At 44.4% G+C, this 18,958-nt stretch overlaps 1 protein-coding gene across 1 annotated transcript; it reads left to right on the forward strand.

The window, feature by feature from the left end:
* Window positions 1-924: 924 nt before the first annotated feature.
* Window positions 925-18,031, forward strand: LOC310797665 (uncharacterized protein). Its single transcript, XM_083660079.1, has 8 exons — window positions 925-1,000; window positions 2,767-2,969; window positions 3,978-4,088; window positions 6,074-6,169; window positions 6,368-6,478; window positions 7,335-7,455; window positions 8,360-8,551; window positions 15,685-18,031. Exons 1-8 carry the CDS (start codon window positions 976-978, stop codon window positions 16,758-16,760), a joined length of 1,935 nt encoding a protein of 644 aa, XP_083516205.1. The 5' UTR covers window positions 925-975; the 3' UTR covers window positions 16,761-18,031.
* Window positions 18,032-18,958: the final 927 nt, after the last annotated feature.

Genomic DNA, 18,958 nt, shown 5'->3' on the forward strand with positions numbered 1-18,958 from the left:
TACGGTAAATTTCTCTTGACGCCATATGGCGTCGCTGGCACTCAATGTGTTAACATAAATCTTGTAACATAAAGCATATAAATATTAGCAGACTTACATCAAACAAGCAATCACATGCTGAAGAGAGAGGAGAGACCAAGTGCACACTCTCACACGACCGGAAGGAAAAGGACGTGGCCACAACAACTCACTCTAACCTAAACTGTTCCAAAGGCAGTACTGCACTGCCCCCTAGTGGCCGGGAGTACATTCCTGCAAACGTTTTTGTGTGAGACGTGAGGAGTGATGCCTGACAGCTAGTTTGAGTGATGTCTGACAACTAGTCTGCAAGACGATCGACAACGTTTTTGTGTGAGGCGTGATGCCTGACAGCTAGTTTGAGTGATGTCTGACAACTAGTCTGCAGGAGGATCGACAACGTTTTTGTGTGAGACATGAGGAGTGATGCCTGACAGCTAGTTTGAGTGATGTCTGACAGCTAGTCTGCAGGAGGATCGACAACGTTTTTAGTGAGGCAGGAGGAATGACAGCGTTTTCGTGTGAGGACTGAAGGTGTTTCAGAGCACACTCGACGGTTTACTATAGGAGACATGACAACTGACAACGCTTTAGACTGAGGAACGATAGCCTATACTCTGACTGACGAGGATGCCCTAAAATGGTTGCCGTACTGTGGATGTAGATGAGACAGTCTGTTTTAAGAGACTATTAGCGCGAGGTTACGCGACATAGGAGAACACCAGTTTGTGTTTTCCCCCGTTTTGGGCGTGGTTTCTGAATGATGACGCGCTCCGCAGTGTCTATGGTCTGTGATGTGAATGTTTGAGAACCACTGAAGCCTGATACTTTTATTCTGAGGCTTTTATTTTGAAGTTAAACTCCCTTGTTTTCAACCCGGAGGTTCTTTAATGTTTCCGCCTTTACTCTGTCTGTGGGAGAAATTATATTTTTGTTGAATGTTGAACGTTTTATACGATGGAAAACGTGTGGAAAAGCGAAGGTTTGTGCAGTTATCTCTATCTATCTATCTATCTATCTATCTATCTATCTATCTATCTATCTATCTATCTATCTATCTATCTATCTATCTATCTATCTATCTATCTATCTATCTATCTATCTATCTAGCGTTAGCTAGCTAGCGTTATCTGCTGCTAGTTTTATGGTGGAAACTCAAGATAACGTTAGAAGAGAGACTAAGCGGGTGTTCTTGTTCTGAAGATAAATGTATCTTGGTTCTTACTGTAACGTAAAGCTACTTTTGACAGAAACCTTGCAGCGTGCTCCTACAGAATAGGAACCATTTAGCTAGCTAGCTACTATATTAACGTATAACTAATGCGTTGTCCTAACGTCTAAATAACTAGCGTTAACGCTAACCAGGGAGATAACGTATTGTAGCCATCCTCTCTGAGTGACAGTTATGTTCTGCCTAGTAGCCTCAGTAATTAGGCAGAACATAATGCAGACATGCCTCTGCCTTCTGGGTCATGAATTCATACAGTACATGGCCTAGAAATGAGAGAAACAATGCAAACTATCAAACTATCATTTATTGTCCACTTTTTACATACAGATTTCAACATGACAACACATGACATGTTTAACTTTGGTACAGTAGCCTACATAGCCTGATATCAGACTGAATTGTCAACTCGTACAAACTCAACTCGGATTCGAACGTCTCTGACCCAGGCAGTACACCAGGGTTCCCCAAATAGTCCCCCATCTCCTTTGTGATATATTATGCATGTTAAAGTTGTGTGAACTTTCGCAGCCCCCCCACCACCCAATTTCTTAATAGAGCAGTACACAAACAAGACAAAACAAACAGGCTCAGGCCACAGGAAAAGAAAAGAAAGAAAAAACATACAAACATCATCCACATTCAATCTTACAACGTGGTGCTACCAGCCACATAAGGGGCATTATGTGCTTAAAAGAAATGTACATGGGATACTGCGCGAGGGGTCCATGAGAAACCAGCCAGGCAAGTCACCCATCATCGCCCCTAACCTCATCGAGGTAGGCTAAATGGGTAACTGTCGCAGTTTTTAAAATGTACACCGCACAGCCGTGGCTAGAGTGAGCACTGAGAGGCTGAGAGGCTGGCTCCATAGGGTCCCATTGCAGTTTCCCCCCAGAAACGTGGTTTGTTTACCAAAATGCTGCTCGGCTGATCCTTGGTATAAGTAATTGTTTAATTCACCATTAACAAACTGCTTGTAAATGGCTTATAGATTAAAGTTATTATAAAGTGTACCAGATCGTCCAAAGTAGAAAGTAATTCACAAAGTTTTGAAAGTGTAACATTATCAATTAATCTGTCTGCAAGTGGCCAGGGTGTACCAGTGAACAGGAATATTTAAATACAATAATACAACGAGTGAGAATTATGCTTGTTAATACAAATTGTTTGAAATACAGTTACCAATCTTTCTTTAGGAATAAAAAGAAGAGCCCGCACACTGCTGGTAAAGATGTCTCCCAGTCAAAATATATCTACTGGGAGACATCTTTACCAGCAGTGTGCGGACTCTACATTTGTTTCCTTTGTGTTTCCTTTGTCCAGCACCTGCTGTTTTGAGTGGATGTGCGCGCTCTACTTTTTTATCTCACCAATCTTTCTTTAGCCACAAGTGAAAAACATGATGGATAGGGCAGTAGTAGCACTAAGTAATTGCATGCATCATCTCCCTGTTCAACAGAAATTCAGTTAAGATTTGTTTTTGCTATAATCTATCTGGTCTCCCATCTCCTTTCCAGGTTGCCCTCTTCCTCTGCCCTCCCTCCATCTCCTAGTTCCCCCTGTGCGTCTTATGTCTGCTTTCATGTGGCAAGTAGCACAGCAGGGCAATGTGATGCAGTATGACAAGTTGCTGGAGTTTATCAGTGTGGTGACGGAGATCGTTCCAGAGCTTCTGAGCTCCAGTCAGAGAGCTGAACTCATCCTGGGACTGAGGGCAAAGGTGAGCAATTGATCTGAGATGAGATTTTTTTTTTGCTCCTCTGTTCATGTTATCATCTGGCAGTCAGCTCAAAAATGGTAAGAATCAATGGTTTCATATGATTGTTGCAGCTTTGCATTGCCACAAGCTGTTAGCTGTAGCAGGTTCAACACGCCTGCGTACAAATATTACTGGCCAATATTTGCCTTTTGTAAATGTAGTGGTGCATATATTCATTTAAGGATGCACTGATAATATAGTATAAAGTTAGACTTTTTTTTCTCTTTTTTGCAATAATATTGACACAAAATCTTTGAGAAAGGTGTGCATCTTGGGGCTACAATAATGTTTTTATGTTTGTTGTAGCAGTGAAACGGCCTCTACTGTATCCCTTTGTCTCAATAACTCTTGGAATACTTAACTTTGCTTTCCATTAAAATGTTTGGGGGTATTTTTGCGTGGGACTTTTGCTGAATGAAAGAGGAGAGCTAGAGCTGGGCTCGGACCACATTTCACCACCGCAAGTGCTGGTTATGCACAGCGCACGCACACACAGTCACACACACATTATGCACGTAATCTGCAGTTAGAAAGATCATAGTTTCAGTCTTACCATGCATTGACAATTGGAGTCTGTTAACGCTGAATGCTGTAGCCTTCTCTGTTTATGAGATCGTCTGCAATATTGGTGATTGAAAAAGAATAACTCGGAGCAGCACATTAAAAAAGAAGAAATTAATGTGAACTGCTCATTTTTTGGGATGTGAATTTATTTCAAAATTCTAAATTGCGAACTATGAACGTGAAGTAGTTCATTTTAAGATGTGTGAAGTCGTGAACTGAGCTTTGAGCTAGCTCTTGAACTTTCACAACACTGAGTGGCAGAAGTCTGGTTCCAGCTTAACTACACTTACCTAGTCTTGTTCGTGTCGGTTGTCTCTTGCAGTGGAGCTCATCTTATATCTGTTATGAGAGGCACAGTTTTCCATGGTGTTTCTTGCTGACTCTCCCACCTCTGCTCTGTTGCAGCTGGTTCTGGAGTTGTGTCGTAGTGACGGTCTGGCCAACCTGCAGACCATCCAGACCCACCTGGATCAAATCCAAGCCTGCAGCGCTGACCTGAGCTCCACTCACTGGCAGGTGGGTCTGCTCAACAAATCTGAAGCTCCACATTCACAGCTGCTCCGTATGGAGGAATGATCCACAGACTTAAAATCTCAGGTGCTCTCACAGTCATGCAAATATAATGATATGTAACATTATTACTGTAATCTGACTCCAAAATAATAATAAAAAGACAGCAATCAGATTACAGATACCGTAAATTCCGGACTATAAGACGCACCGGTGTATAAGCCGCGGGACCAAAATTGACTATTTTTTTCTTCTATAAGCCGCACCGGACTATAAGCCGCGGGTGTTTTGATGTTTAATTACCATATGAAAGGGTTCGTGCACAGAGAGGAATGTCGGGAAAGAGATCGCTGTTTGGGGAAGCTCCCATTTATTAACATTTCAACAAAACAAAACAAAAGTCAGGTCACTAATCCCCAGACAAAATCACACAACAATAGGCTACCGTATATGTGCAGCAAACCTGTAACCAGAGAAGTCAAGTCACTAATCCTCGTCTTCCTCTTCTTCCTGCGTACTGAAACCACCAAAGTCCTCATCTTCAGTGTCGGAAACGAACAGGTTCAGGGTGGCTTCGTCAACCACTCTCCTCTCTCCTTCAGGTGCCATGGCACGAGTCCGATACCTCACGAGTCCGACACCTCACGAGTCCGAAAAAAGAGGCTAACTTCCCCCAGACCCTAACCCAAAACCTAACCTCTCCCACCCCCACGCCTAAACCTAACATCCCCCAGACCCTAACCCAAAACCTAACCTCTCCCACCCCCACGCCTAAACCTAACCTCCCCCAGACCCTAACCCAAAACCATGAGGTGTCGGACTCGTGAGGTATCGGACTCGTGAGGTATCGGACTAGGGGGCAGTCCCCGTGGCGTCATCCTCTTCATCCCGCAGCAGTCCAGCGTTTTGGAACCCGTTGGTAATTGTGGATGTTTTCACACTCCTATAATATTCCGTGATCTTCCTTTGTGTGAATTCGCCGAAGTTTGTGATTTTCTCCTGATAGTCGGGAGGGAGTTGTTCAGTAGTTCTCCCCCGGACGGACAGTCCCTTTTGCCCAGGTTACGCGCGGCTGCTCTGTTTGATCGGCGGCTGCTCTCTTTTAATGCGAGATTGACTGCTTTCAACTTGAAAGCTGCCTCGTGTGAATTTCTGCGTACCTTCCCCATGGTAAGTGAGAGTGTTGCTTCTACTGCTCGTCTTGTTGTGAATATTCCTTGATCTTCCTTTGTGTGAATTCGCCGAAGTTTGTGATTTTCTCCTGGTAGTCGGGGGAGGGAGTTGTTGCCCGAGTGGCCGTTTGCTTACCGTAATTACCATATGTAAGTGGTCACGCACAGAGGGGATTGTCGGGAAGAGATGGCTGTTTGAGGAAGCTCCCATTTACCGTATTACAACATTTCAACAAAACAACATAACACAACACCACCGTTGTTTATTTTTACAGTGCACACAGTGTCCGCGGTGTGGTGAAAAGAGGGCAAGAGAGGAAATTAAAACAGAAGTGGATTTATAGTTAGAAAGAGTGCTAAAAAAGAGAGATTTTTTTTTTTTTTTTTTTTTTTTTCTGAAAAAATCCATAGATAAGACGCACCGTTATATAAGCCGCAGGGGCCAAAAAACGGGAAAAAAGCCGCGGCTTATAGTCCGGAATTTACGGTACTTAGAAATAGGTGCTGCCATGTTGTATTTCTGAATATATTTCAAGTTAAACAGGCGTTTTAGAGCACGATATAACAAATTACTTCCAGTGATTGTAATTTGTTATTATTAGGAATGCAACTAACAATTATTTTCATTATTGGGTAATATAGCTATCATGATAGTAATGAGTAATGGATTACACTTTGAATGTTACATCTATTCAGGTTGCTGTGTTTTGACCCTTACACTTCTCTCTGTCTGTTGTTTGTATGTTTCTGTGGTTAAAAGCATGAGCTAAACACCTAAAATGTGAAATGTAATGTAAATGTGACCTTTCCTCTTGACAGATCAGCACCGAAGTCCCGAATGCTTACATCAACTTTTCTAATCTGGTTCAGAAGTTGCTGAATGTTCCATCATGTGAAAAGGAATACTTCTTCCAAGTGAGTCTATTTATATCTTCTGTCTGTAAAACATATATATATAATAGGAGTAGGAAAATAGACCTGTTATATTAATGATAGATTTTTGATGTTAAATGGATTTTAAAATTAATTTAATTAGCTTAAAGACAGTGATGTATACAGTAGATCCCCAAATTCTCCTTCCCACTTTTGCCCTTGATCCAAACATCTTTGTAGGAGGTTTTCCCAGCAAACTACGGCTCTGCCTATGACCAAACGTTGCTGCATCTGGTGTCTGAGTTCCTGTCCAGGCTGGAGCAGCTGCTGCCAGCACCAGACTACACACAGGTACAGAGACAGAATTGTCAGAAAATTGGAAACATAATAAATCTGGTTAAAAAGACAGAGCCCGCACACGACTTCTTTATTAATGCAACAATGTTTCGATATGAGGTAGATCTTCGTCTGGTCAAATAAAAAAAATCTTTCATTCCTTATTTAGACTTGTTAGCTGATGAATGAGTAGACACAGGTGACACTCCTCAGGTATCAGGCACAAATGAGTTACCATTAAGCAGATCAATTACAGATATCCAAAGAGCATAAATAATCACAAATTCTATACAAACAAGACAACAATTACAGATGCAATTGGAAAAAATTCATCTTGGAAACGATACTTTATTTCAGAATTTATTTATTTTTTACATCTAGCATATCTCTAGAATCATACCAAATGCCGTAACAGGAAGTGTAAACACAATCGGAAGTTCTGATTGTGTTTACACTTCCTGTCACTCATAAACCTAGTCTGACTCATATGTGAGTCAAACTAGGTTTGTCCAGGTGAGTCAAATTGGTTTGAGCAGGTAAAACAGCCAGGGTTTTGAACAGGAAGTCGTGGACATGATGGGTCAAGTGTGCGGGGCTACATAAGGCGAATAGCCTACAAAATTAATTGTTAACGGTAGCCAAACGTTGTTTCAGCTTGCGTTTCTCCATGCGGACCACCCGTGTGTTTTTTTTGTTTGTTTTTGGCGAGTACCTGGTTACTCGTTCATAATAGAAGGAGGATACTTGAATATTGGAATTACTTATACTGCCCATCTTTACTTCTGATGCATCACCACCATCTGCACTAGAAGAATCACATTTGGAGTCTTTCTTGTCAAGCTGCATCTCTTTGGTCTTCTCTGTGCCATAGACAGCAGCATGGCTTGCTGAAACAAGCGGCGTAGCAGAAGATTTCACCCGCCATCTATCTGACCCCTTTGCCCTGAAGACTCTGCTGCTTCACCACAGACAACTAGGGACTCTCTGCACCCGTGAGTTTCACAGAGCCTGGTCTCTCACAAAAGGAAGAAGTCATGACTATACGATACGATACGATACGATATACTTTATTGTCAGTTCACACTGAAATTTGTCTTGCAAGACAGCGGCAGTCCCATGCACAAGCACATGACAAAGAGAACAAAACCAAAAATACAAAGATACATACACACATACAGCACACAGAGAGCACTGGTCACTGCTCCACTGACCCTCGGCCATGTTCTTGATTAAGCCTCAGGATCGACTGATGTATAAAGGACTTTCTTAGTCTGACCTTCTTGAAAGTTGGAATTAGGTATCTCCTGCCAGAGGGCAGGAGTTCATATTCTTCATGTAACACATGATTAGTGTTTGAGGCAATATTTCTAGCTAACCTCAATACACTGTTGACATATGTAGACTCATATAGACTATGCAGTGGTTTACCTACAATTTTTGAACAAATATTCATCTGTCTAAGTAGTTGTGATTTTAAGGTAACAGACAGGCATCCATACCAGGTGGTACTGCAGTACTGTAAAACACTCATAATCACTGAGGTAAAAAATAATAGAAGAATCTGTTTACTAGCACCAAAAGATCTTAATCGGCGAAGAAAGTATAGTCTTTGCTTCATTTTCTTAAACAGAGAGTCTACGTGGTCTTTCCATGACAGCAGGTGGTCTATTGTTACTCCTAGGTATGTGAAGGAGCATACCTGCTTGATCTGTTCGTTATGGATAGTAACAGAGGTGCTGTGTGTGTCAGGTGGAGACCCAAAAACAATCTCTGCTGTATTTTTTGCATTGATTAAGAGAGTTGACTGATTCAGTTATATAATGTACTGTATGTATGTGTAAAGGAACAAGGTGATTTTTTCTCTTTCTTTTATGTATATTCCTCCTTCTATTATAGGTCCTTCATGCAGCCGGGAAGATATCATCCTCAACACAATGGCCCTCCCTCCAGAACTGGGAGTGGAGAAATACCCTGAGCAGTACAGTGAGGATGATGATGACGATGAGGCAGTGCGGGACTCTGAAGATGACGACTCGAGTCAAAGCTCGGACATCGCTAGTGACGATTGGTCGCCAACAAAGAAATCAGGTTAGACAAAAATTGAGCATAGCGTTAGTTCTGGCAGGCCACAAAGTCAAGCTCAGCTCAACAAACCCGGCCCACATCAGCTGATGGCTATGCTGATTTCCTTCTAGGCATTCAATTGGTAAATCTCATACAGGGCGCCTTACAGCTGCTACCTTTCTGCCTACTTTTTTCTGCTTCCTCTGCAAGCCATTTGCAACCCACCTCCACCACAGCTCCTCTTTGCATGCTGTGTCTGACTTAAACAATGTAATTTCTGTTGTCATTGTTGCTTGCTCTGTTCTGTACCTGGGGGTCTTTGTTGCTGTCTTAAAACCCATGACACACCAAGCCCATTCGTCTTTAGGCGACTGTCGCTCTAGTATTTGCAGTGTGTCCCGCACCGTTGGCTCTAATCTGCTTTGCGACGGCTTTTCTGGCCGATTCAACATGTTGAATCAGCATTGGGTCGTTAGTGATAGAAATCACTCTAGCCACTTTCAGATAATGGACTCAGTATTTTCTCAGGGTAGCTCAGGGAAATCATTCCCTGGGATTTATCTGGAGTTACCCTTTCAGAAATAAGGCATTGTTCGTGCGTCCTGGTGGCTCACCTGGTAACACACGTACCACGGAGGCTCGGTCCTTCGTGCGGCCGACGTGGGTTCGAATCCGACCCGAGGTCCTTTTCCGCATGTCATCCCCTCTCTCTCTCCCCACCTTTCCTGTCTGCCTACTGTCCTATTTAAATAAATGCAAAATGCCACACAAAAAAATAAATTAGGCATTGTTGCACACATGTGGAACAACCCCGGTGTCGAGTAGAGAGGGGGGCGAGGGTGGGGGGAGTTGGGGCATGACGTAGTGTGCTGCGGGGTTTATGCAAGAGTTGAGACGGACTTAAAAAAAATCAAGACAGACTTTTAATAACGTTTTTCAATTTAGATTACATCAGAGATAGAAAGCAATTCTCCACTCCATGACAAAAAAAAAAAAACTTTAACGCTTTATTCTGAGAATAGGTCCAGATATCCTACCTAGCGTCGATATCCAATACTGAGAAGCAGGACGACCATCGTGTCCAAAAATGCTCTAAAGGTGGTGTGGTGCACAAAGCTTTGCAGATATAGAGCCAAGGCGAGCCTTTCAATCAAGCAACACGTCGCCTGTTGGCTGACACACGGAGAGCAGGTTCCACTTCGACCTTCATTTGGAAGAACTGAAACTGCCTGATGTTTGCTCGCTCGCTCATTCACATCAACTATATATATATATTTATATATAATATAATAATAATCTCTCTCGCTGGCTTTCTGTCTTTCACAGGCTCTGCAGAGCTTGTGTGACACACACACAAGCTCTGCTGCTCCAACCCGGCCCTATGACTACCTCCTAGCCTAGTCACAGATCCTATGACTACCTCCTAGCCTAGTCACAGATCCTGTGACTACCCCCTAGCCTAGTCACAGATCCTATGACTACCCCCTAGCCTAGTCACAGATCCTGTGACTACCCCCTAGCCTAGTCACAGATCCTATGACTACCTCCTAGCCTAGTCACAGATCCTATGACTACCTCCTAGCCTAGTCACAGATCCTATGACTACCCCCTAGCCTAGTCACAGATCCTGTGACTAGGCTAGGGGGTAGTCACAGATCCTGTGACTACCCCCTAGCCTAGTCACAGATCCTGTGACTACCCCCTAGCCTAGTCACAGATCCTATGACTACCTCCTAGCCTAGTCACAGATCCTATGACTACCTCCTAGCCTAGTCACAGATCCTATGACTACCTCCTAGCCTAGTCACAGATCCTATGACTACCCCCTAGCCTAGTCACAGATCCTGTGACTACCCCCTAGCCTAGTCACAGATCCTGTGACTACCCCCTAGCCTAGTCACAGATCCTGTGACTACCCCCTAGCCTAGTCACAGATCCTATGACTACCTCCTAGCCTAGTCACAGATCCTATGACTACCTCCTAGCCTAGTCACAGATCCTATGACTACCTCCTAGCCTAGTCACAGATCCTATGACTACCTCCTAGCCTAGTCACAGATCCTATGACTACCCCCTAGCCTAGTCACAGATCCTATGACTACCCCCTAGCCTAGTCACAGATCCTATGACTACCTCCTAGCCTAGTCACAGATCCTATGACTACCTCCTAGCCTAGTCACAGATCCTATGACTACCTCCTAGCCTAGTCACAGATCCTATGACTACCTCCTAGCCTAGTCACAGATCCTGTGACTACCTCCTAGCCTAGTCACAGATCCTATGACTACCTCCTAGCCTAGTCACAGATCCTATGACTACCTCCTAGCCTAGTCACAGATCCTATGACTACCTCCTAGCCTAGTCACAGATCCTATGACTACCCCCTAGCCTAGTCACAGATCCTATGACTACCCCCTAGCCTAGTCACAGATCCGGGTCAAAGGAGCGTCGCGGGAGCACGCATACCATGGCCAATTGTGTTCATACATACACTCCCACCTGGGTAACATTTACATAACTCCTGAATTCCAGGGGATGTCTGAAATGGGCTTCCGATTGGCTGGTCAGGGGTAGCGAAGTAGGACAGAGGGCACACAAAACGCTCTGCTCATTTTCCAACTTCTATATTTTCATGACGACGTGCCTTTAGGAAAGTCCCTCGAGCCTCTCGCTGCATGATATCACCCATTTAGTGCGGTTTCTCCTTATTCTCCGCCTCCTCCTCTTCCTTACAGTAAAAGACCAGACAAGGGCTGACATACTGTAAGCCAGTGTCATTTGCAAATTTGTATCAGACATATTCTCGGTTGGAAGTAGCTACATTATGAAGCTATTTCAGTGAGCAAAATGGTAAGCAAATGCTACTTTCTATTTAATGTTTCATGAATAACATAAGTCAAGTCAAGTCAAGTTTATTTGTATAGCACATTTCATACACAGAGGCAATTCAAAGTGCTTCACATAAAATGGTTGACAGGAAAATAAAAGAATAAAAGAAGAGAATAAAATGGACAGCAGTTGCAAAAAGAGCTAAAAACCTATAGAGGACTCATTGGGTTTGCATAATAGAATAAATCAATTTATCTATATTTAGTCCCCCGACATCATGACTATATAAGAAACATGACTACACACACATAAAACTCAGGTCTAGGTACGGTGTCCTCTTTTAAGCTTCCCATACACGTGCATCCCTCCTGACGCATCACCTCACTCTCTTGTGAGTATATCCGTATTACGGAACCATCCCCCAGACCTGCAGCTTTTAGCAGTAATTGCAATCATCTATGTTTTAAAACCAATTGTATAATAGTGATTGAGAAACAGCTGTCAGTTTCAGCTGTGAGAAACAACTGTGCTAGCTGCCCGTCGGCTGCTGTGTTTGTGGTGTGTTCTCAGGGGCGTAGGCAGAAATTCAATTATGGGTGGGCCTGGATAAAATTGGGTGGGCCTGGATAAAATTGGTGGGGCAATTGCATGACGAAATTTTGTGCGCAAAATTCCTAGATGTCATGAAGTTGTCATGCATTAGACTCTGGAGATGATGTGCCCTGCGTTTTTAAGCTACAAAACCATTAGCTAGCAAGGCAGCAGCAAGTTTGCCTCTAGAAAACAACCAATTAAAAAAAAATATATATATATATATTTTTTTTTTTTTTGGGTGGGCCAGGGCAAGAAGTGGGTGGGCCTGTGCCTACCCAGGCCCACCTGTAGATACGCCCCTGGTTCAAATGCAACTTTTTTGGCCCCGACACAGAGACATGAGGTCACGTATAGACACAGAGACATGAGGTCACGTATAGACACAGAGACATGAGGTCACATATAGACACAGGAGACATGAGGTCACGTATAGACACAGAGACATGAGGTCACGTATAGACACAGAGACATGAGGTCACGTATAGACACAGAGACATGAGGTCACGTATAGACACAGAGACATGAGGTCACGTATAGACACAGAGACATGAGGTCACGTATAGACACAGGAGACATGAGGTCACGTATAGACACAGAGACATGAGGTCACGTATAGACACAGAGACATGAGGTCACGTATAGACACAGAGACATGAGGTCACGTATAGACACAGAGACATGAGGTCACGTATAGACACAGAGACATGAGGTCACGTATAGACACAGAGACATGAGGTCACGTATCGACACAGGAGACATGAGGTCACGTATAGACACAGAGACATGAGGTCACGTATAGACACAGAGACATGAGGTCACGTATAGACACAGAGACATGAGGTCACGTATAGACACAGAGACATGAGGTCACGTATAGACACAGAGACATGAGGTCACGTATAGACACAGAGACATGAGGTCACGTATAGACACAGAGACATGAGGTCACGTATAGACACAGGAGACATGAGGTCACGTATCGACACAGAGACATGAGGTCACGTATAGACACAGGAGACATGAGACACAGAAGACACGAGGTCACGTATCGACACAGGAGACATGAGACACAGAAGACACGAGGTCACGTATCGACACAGGAGACATGAGACACAGAGACATGAGGTCACGTATCGACACAGGAGACATGAGACACAGAAGACACGAGGTCACGTATCGACACAGAGACATGAGGTCACGTATTGACACAGGAGACATGAGGTCACGTATCGACACAGGAGACATGAGGTCACGTATCGGTCGGCATCTATTTGCCGCTAGTCCTTTCAAGTGTTTTCAGTGTGTCAGGGCCTTTAGGCTTTCCATGTTAACACATGGAAGGGCAGGGAGCTCCCTGAAGCTACCGCTACTCTCCCTGCCTTAAGCCCCAAATGCACAGGGAGTCCACCCATTGTTTTAAACGGCCGAACACGCACCAAGAGCATTCTGACGCACGTCAAACTGCCTTGACGCCCGTACTCCGAACCTGTTTCGATTTTGGAGCATCAAATGAGGTTCCAGCAGCCACGACCAAAGCGCTCTGAGCTCCCCCCCCCCTCCCTCTCTGCCCACTTCCATCCCCGTCTGTATCGATATCGATATGCTCCTCAAACAAATCTCATTGCAGTTTAAATACAGCAAGCATTAATACGCTATACTATAGCAAGACTACAAAGTGAGAATAGTGTTCTAAGCGCATCGGCTAGCAAAATATAGCCTATCCCTGGATGTCATGATGAGATTAGATTGGTGAAAGTTTGGACAGAATGATTTCATAATTTTCTCCCGGAGAATTACCTTTTTTCTCCCCCTCTGTACGGCAGACAGGTAGGATGATCCAACAGCCTCTGAATGACAGGGGCTCAAAACGATGGTATTACAACTTTTTTCCATCGGTCATTGTGCCTGATTACATATAAATTAGTGGCCTTTCCCCAAAAATAGTGATGGTTCTGTCATTCTGTGGTGTAGCCTACATTTCAGATCTGATGCTTGCAGTGCGCTATAGGGACAGAAATTGAAATTGCGTCAGTTTTCGCTCCCTATGCGTTTCGGGCTTTAGGGTACATTCAGACAGAGTCCGACGAGACGCAGTTGCCGCTGCATGTAGTGCAGCTGGTCGTACAGCGATCTGGGAGTGTCCCACTTGACCCCCCCTTTCTGCCTTCTCCCCTTCAAAACAAACATGTGTGCGAGCGAACCAGGAAAATATGTTTTTAACACGTTCACTGCCATTGACGAGATATCTCGGCTTACAGAATCCAACGGTTCACTGCCAATGACGAGTTATCTCGGCTTAAATTTTTTTTTTTTTTTTTTGACGGTGGGACGTGGATCAACGCTCCCCACGTCTCCTATAAAAATATTGGAGTCAGCGAACGTGTACAACCCATTCCACGGACCCACTAAGTGGCGACCATGCTCTCCACACTAGAAAAGGCAGAGCCAAAACTGTAGGGGAACGCGCGAGGAAACCATTCTCTACTGTAAAATGGATTGGCGAAAACGCTTTCACTTTCGCGCATTATCGCGCTGGGAGCTGGCGGTGGGGGATTCCAAAAATAGACTGGGTGGAAAACACACTTTGAAACACGCAGCATAAAGCCTAGAATCGCACAAAGCTTCATCAAAGCTCTCAAACCCAAGAAACGAGTGAGCCCTATCCACACTCGCTGCCAGGGAGGGAGGCTGCTCAAACTCGCAGCAGCAGCAGCAGCAGCAGAACACTCGCTTGTGACAACGCTGCTGAAAGCCACCAAACACGCCCACGGAGGGAGGAGTTGGAAGCAGAGGGGGGTTTCCTGCTGTTATGGAGGAAATTACTGTTCAAAACTATTGTTTAGATGTCTGACGTCTTACTGATGCCAAAAATGAATGGTTAAAGTGACTGTTCTATCGAATTTCACAAAAAGCCGTTTATCTCAGAATAAATTTCCAGACGCTGAAACCATGCTGTATTCAACTGCTAATGCTTACATAACTACTAACTCTACAAACTAACTCTTTTAGACAGAGAAAGCACACATTCTATTAGTTCTTTTGAGATATTGTGTGTTCACAAAATCTTAGCAGAAAAGAATCCTCGGGTCTTGAAAGATGAGCCAGAATCCTCAAAAAAACCCTCTGGCAGAACCTACCTACAGTAAAAAAAAAAGGCTGGCAGTGAATGTGTTAAAAGGCTGTAGGCTATTTTGTAGCTTTAGTTTAGTTTCGGTTTGATATCTGCTATTTTACAGTTTCATGCAGATCACTTTCACTCGTATGGAGCATGTTGAAGCATTCCTGCTGAGGCAGGCAGGCTCTTTCATTGACAAACTAACTGGAGGATTTTTATTGTGAAGAACAGATATATACAGCCGTGACTTTTGAGAGAGAGAGAGAGAGAGAGAGAGAGAGCGAGAAGAAAATAAGTAAGAAGAGACGAGTGAAACGGAGCAGAGCTGTATGTGTGTGGCGTCTAGATTGGCCAGCTGCAGCGTGACGTCGGGTTGCATCCCCCCAAAAGTTGGATCGCCCTGAGCTCTCTCGTATTACGACCACTGCGTGTTTTTCACACAGCCGGGGCGGAAGAGGCAATTCAGAGCGACGGACCCTGTCGGAAGGCAGCCTTAGACAATGGCAGTTTCTCCAAACACATTATTAGTCTTCATCCATAATTCTCTCTGTTTGGATAATATTGTGAACATTATTGTTGCTCCGTCATACTAACATGCTGCTCTGCATGCTGTTCCCAGGTCACCTGTCCAGTTTATTCACCTGTCCTCAGTGTCCATTTGCTCACCGAATAAAGAGGAAGGTCCAAGAACACATCCAGAGGGAGCACCAGACGAGCGCTCCCCTTAAGAAAAAAGAATCTGTGAGAAAAGCCAGTGGAAGGGCTGAGCAAAAAAATAAAGACTTGATCATTGAAAATAAGAAAGGACACAAACGGAAAAGCGACTTGCAGAAAAACGTGGATCGCAAACAGAAAGACACCCTCGAAAAGAAGAGGGAACGCAAACAGAACAAAGGCAAATCTGAAAACAAGAAGGTGCAACGCAAGCGGAAAGAACCCACGGGGGAAGACAGGAGGTTTCTGAGCGCGCGACCAGTGAACAAGAACTTCACAGTGGAGGAGATCAAATGCCCAATGTGTGAAAAGATGTTTGAGCTTCCCAATCAACTGAAGACCCACCAGAGGCTGCACACCCTCCCCTACCACTGCAGCCAGTGTGAGAAGGGATTCACCAGCAAGTCCGGCTACTACCAGCACCAGAGGCTCCACAAGAGAGGACGGATATTCCCATGCGCCCAGTGCCACAGGGGATTCTTGTGCGCCTATTCGCTCAAGCAGCATGAGCGCACCTTGCACACCGAGGGCGCCAACCACCTGTGCGTGGTCTGTGGGAAACGCTTCAGCAAAGTGGGCATTGTGCGACATATGTTGATGCACAGAGGGGAGAGGAACTACCTGTGCACCACGTGCGGCAAGTCATTTCTGTCCTCGGGAGAGCTGCGGCTGCACATCCGCTCTCACACGGGGGAGACACCCTACACCTGCACCCACTGCGGGAAGGGTTTCTCCTGCAAGAGTCACCTAAACGTTCACATTCGCTCTCACACTGGTGAGCGTCCATACCCCTGCTCCCAGTGCCCCAAGCGCTTCCTCACTTTGAACTGCCTCAAGAGACACACGTTCTGCCACGACGGGGTGAAACCGTTCAAGTGTTCGAACTGTGGGAAGGAATTCACCCAGCAGGGTAATTTGAAAAGACATTTGATGACTCACCACGCTGACAGCAAGGGGCAATCTCTGGTTCTGAAAAATTAAGCCAACATGGAAGTGTCTTAAACCTGCATTCTTTCAAAAGGTCTGCAAGGGGTGACTCCACTAGCCTGACTCCGCCAGATGGGGGCGGCATTGTTCCACAAATTCACAATCCCACCTCCCACCAATGTTGGTTGTGAAACAAATGTGAACGAACTTACATCCATCTGGCAGCGTCAGGTTATGACTCCACTGCCTCCAAAAAGAAGTCTGAATGTATGAAAGTCAATGGGAAAATTCCCATACTTCTCACATGATTTATGACCTCAGTAAAGACTTTCCTAATGAGTTTGTGGTCTCAATAGCTAATTGAAAGTCTTTAATACAGCATGATGTTTATTTTGTAAATTATGATCTCATCTCAAGTAAATAGACGATAAAGCAGACTATGCTTTGGGGCGTGATTGACAGGTCGCCTGTCCAGTGATGGCCCAGCTCGCCGATCGCGGACCAATAGCAGGCGGCTCTGTGGGAAACCCGTCGCTGCTTCTGGCTCAAAATAACCAAGGAGGGGGGGTGAAGAGTCCAGTTAACTGCTCACTACTGAAGTAGTACCGGTGCACGAGGTACTCGCAGTGTTCAACGTCATATTTTTTCCCCACTGGCCAACCTGGCCAGTAGATCACTGGCCCCTTGTATCTTTTCAAAAAATAAATAATAATATAACTCCCCCCCCCCTTAGATTTGGTGATTTATTATACTTAAAGGAAGGCTTTGCCGATTTTCAACCCGCGTTGTATCATTATAATCTCGGTAATACAAAGCAGATGGACAGTGCTTCGGTATGTTTTCTGCATCGAGTAATCCATGTTTGACTGCCTGCAGTCAAACATGCTGCCCCCACCAGCTGCTATGAGTCATTAAGGCTCGTTAAGGCTCTCAATGCGATTCTCCAACTGCACATACATAAAAAATAAACATTAACAACCGCACTCGAGCAACATCTTTTCACTAACGCATCCAGAATGATGCATTACGTGTCATTCTGGACACGGAAGTGCTGGAATAAACTGCAGAGCTCTTTGCGCAGGAAAACATGAAGACAAGGTATAAGCTGTCCATCTGCATAATTACTGACATTATATTGATACAAAGTGGGTTGAAAATCGGAAGTTCCCTTTAGAGTTTTGCTTGTTTTCCTTTAGTTATATGTAATTTTACACAAATATAAAAATTGGCACATATTAGATCAGTAAATGGATGAGGTAAATGTATGTTTCTCATATTTTGTGTAAAGCCATACAGTATAGAGTACATAGGGAGAAGAGAACAGAATTTATGATACCATTTCAGCAAGTATGGATGACCTTGATAATAAACTCAATGGCCTGCAAATGCAACCTAACAGACTCATTATTGCTCAGTTTCTCACTCACTCACATGACTTTATTTGTTTGAGTTCTTCAGCCCGTGACAACATGTGGCAAAATGTAGCAGAATATTTATTTAAAGAGAAACGGTGGTTTAAACATGCGAGGAAACATGACGTTCAACCCGAAAACCGTAGCAAAACAGTGCAACCCGTTTTCAGATGGTACACAGGGTCAAAGGTCATTAAGTCTCAAATGCATTGGATGCATCTCCTGGCCTAAGTCATAAGTCTCTCTCCTTCGACATGCCACAATGGTGATATTATTGTGATCCCACGTCCACTGCGTTCTTTCTTTAAAAGAGCGAACATCGTGTCATAAGTGGTCATGGGCCTGCTCAATCTTTAGTGTGGTATGGCTTTTAAAAGTTAAAATACTTTCAATTTTTCAGGTCAATGCCATTTTTCAGTTCAATGTCAGTTGGGCCAGGCAGTAAATCAAAGCAAGCAGAAGGCTGACTTTTCTTCCTGTTTTGATGCAGTTTGATGTGTAGGGAATAGCGGCTTGCTGATACAGCCGCCTTCACGGTCACACATGCAGCTCTTCAGTGCTTCACAGGTACACCAAGCTGTTTCCCCCAAGCAGTTTGCCGAGGCGCTTTTGAAGCAAATGCGCCTGTACCAACGCTTCTCAGTGTGATTTGTGCTTTGCTGACATTTCTTTCGAGTAGAGGCAGCGCCTCCCCCACATGCATCTCAACGAATCATGATGCATTTCTTTGGTCACATGCAGGGGCGGACTTTTTTTTTTTTGCAGGCCAGGCCAGGCCACTCACTGAACAGCAGGCCAGGCGCCGCCTACTGGTTTACTAGTGGTTTTATTACTTTATTC

This window comes from Poromitra crassiceps, assembly GCF_964638095.1.
Source record: "Poromitra crassiceps genome assembly, chromosome: 2".
Taxonomy (NCBI): domain Eukaryota; kingdom Metazoa; phylum Chordata; class Actinopteri; order Beryciformes; family Melamphaidae; genus Poromitra; species Poromitra crassiceps.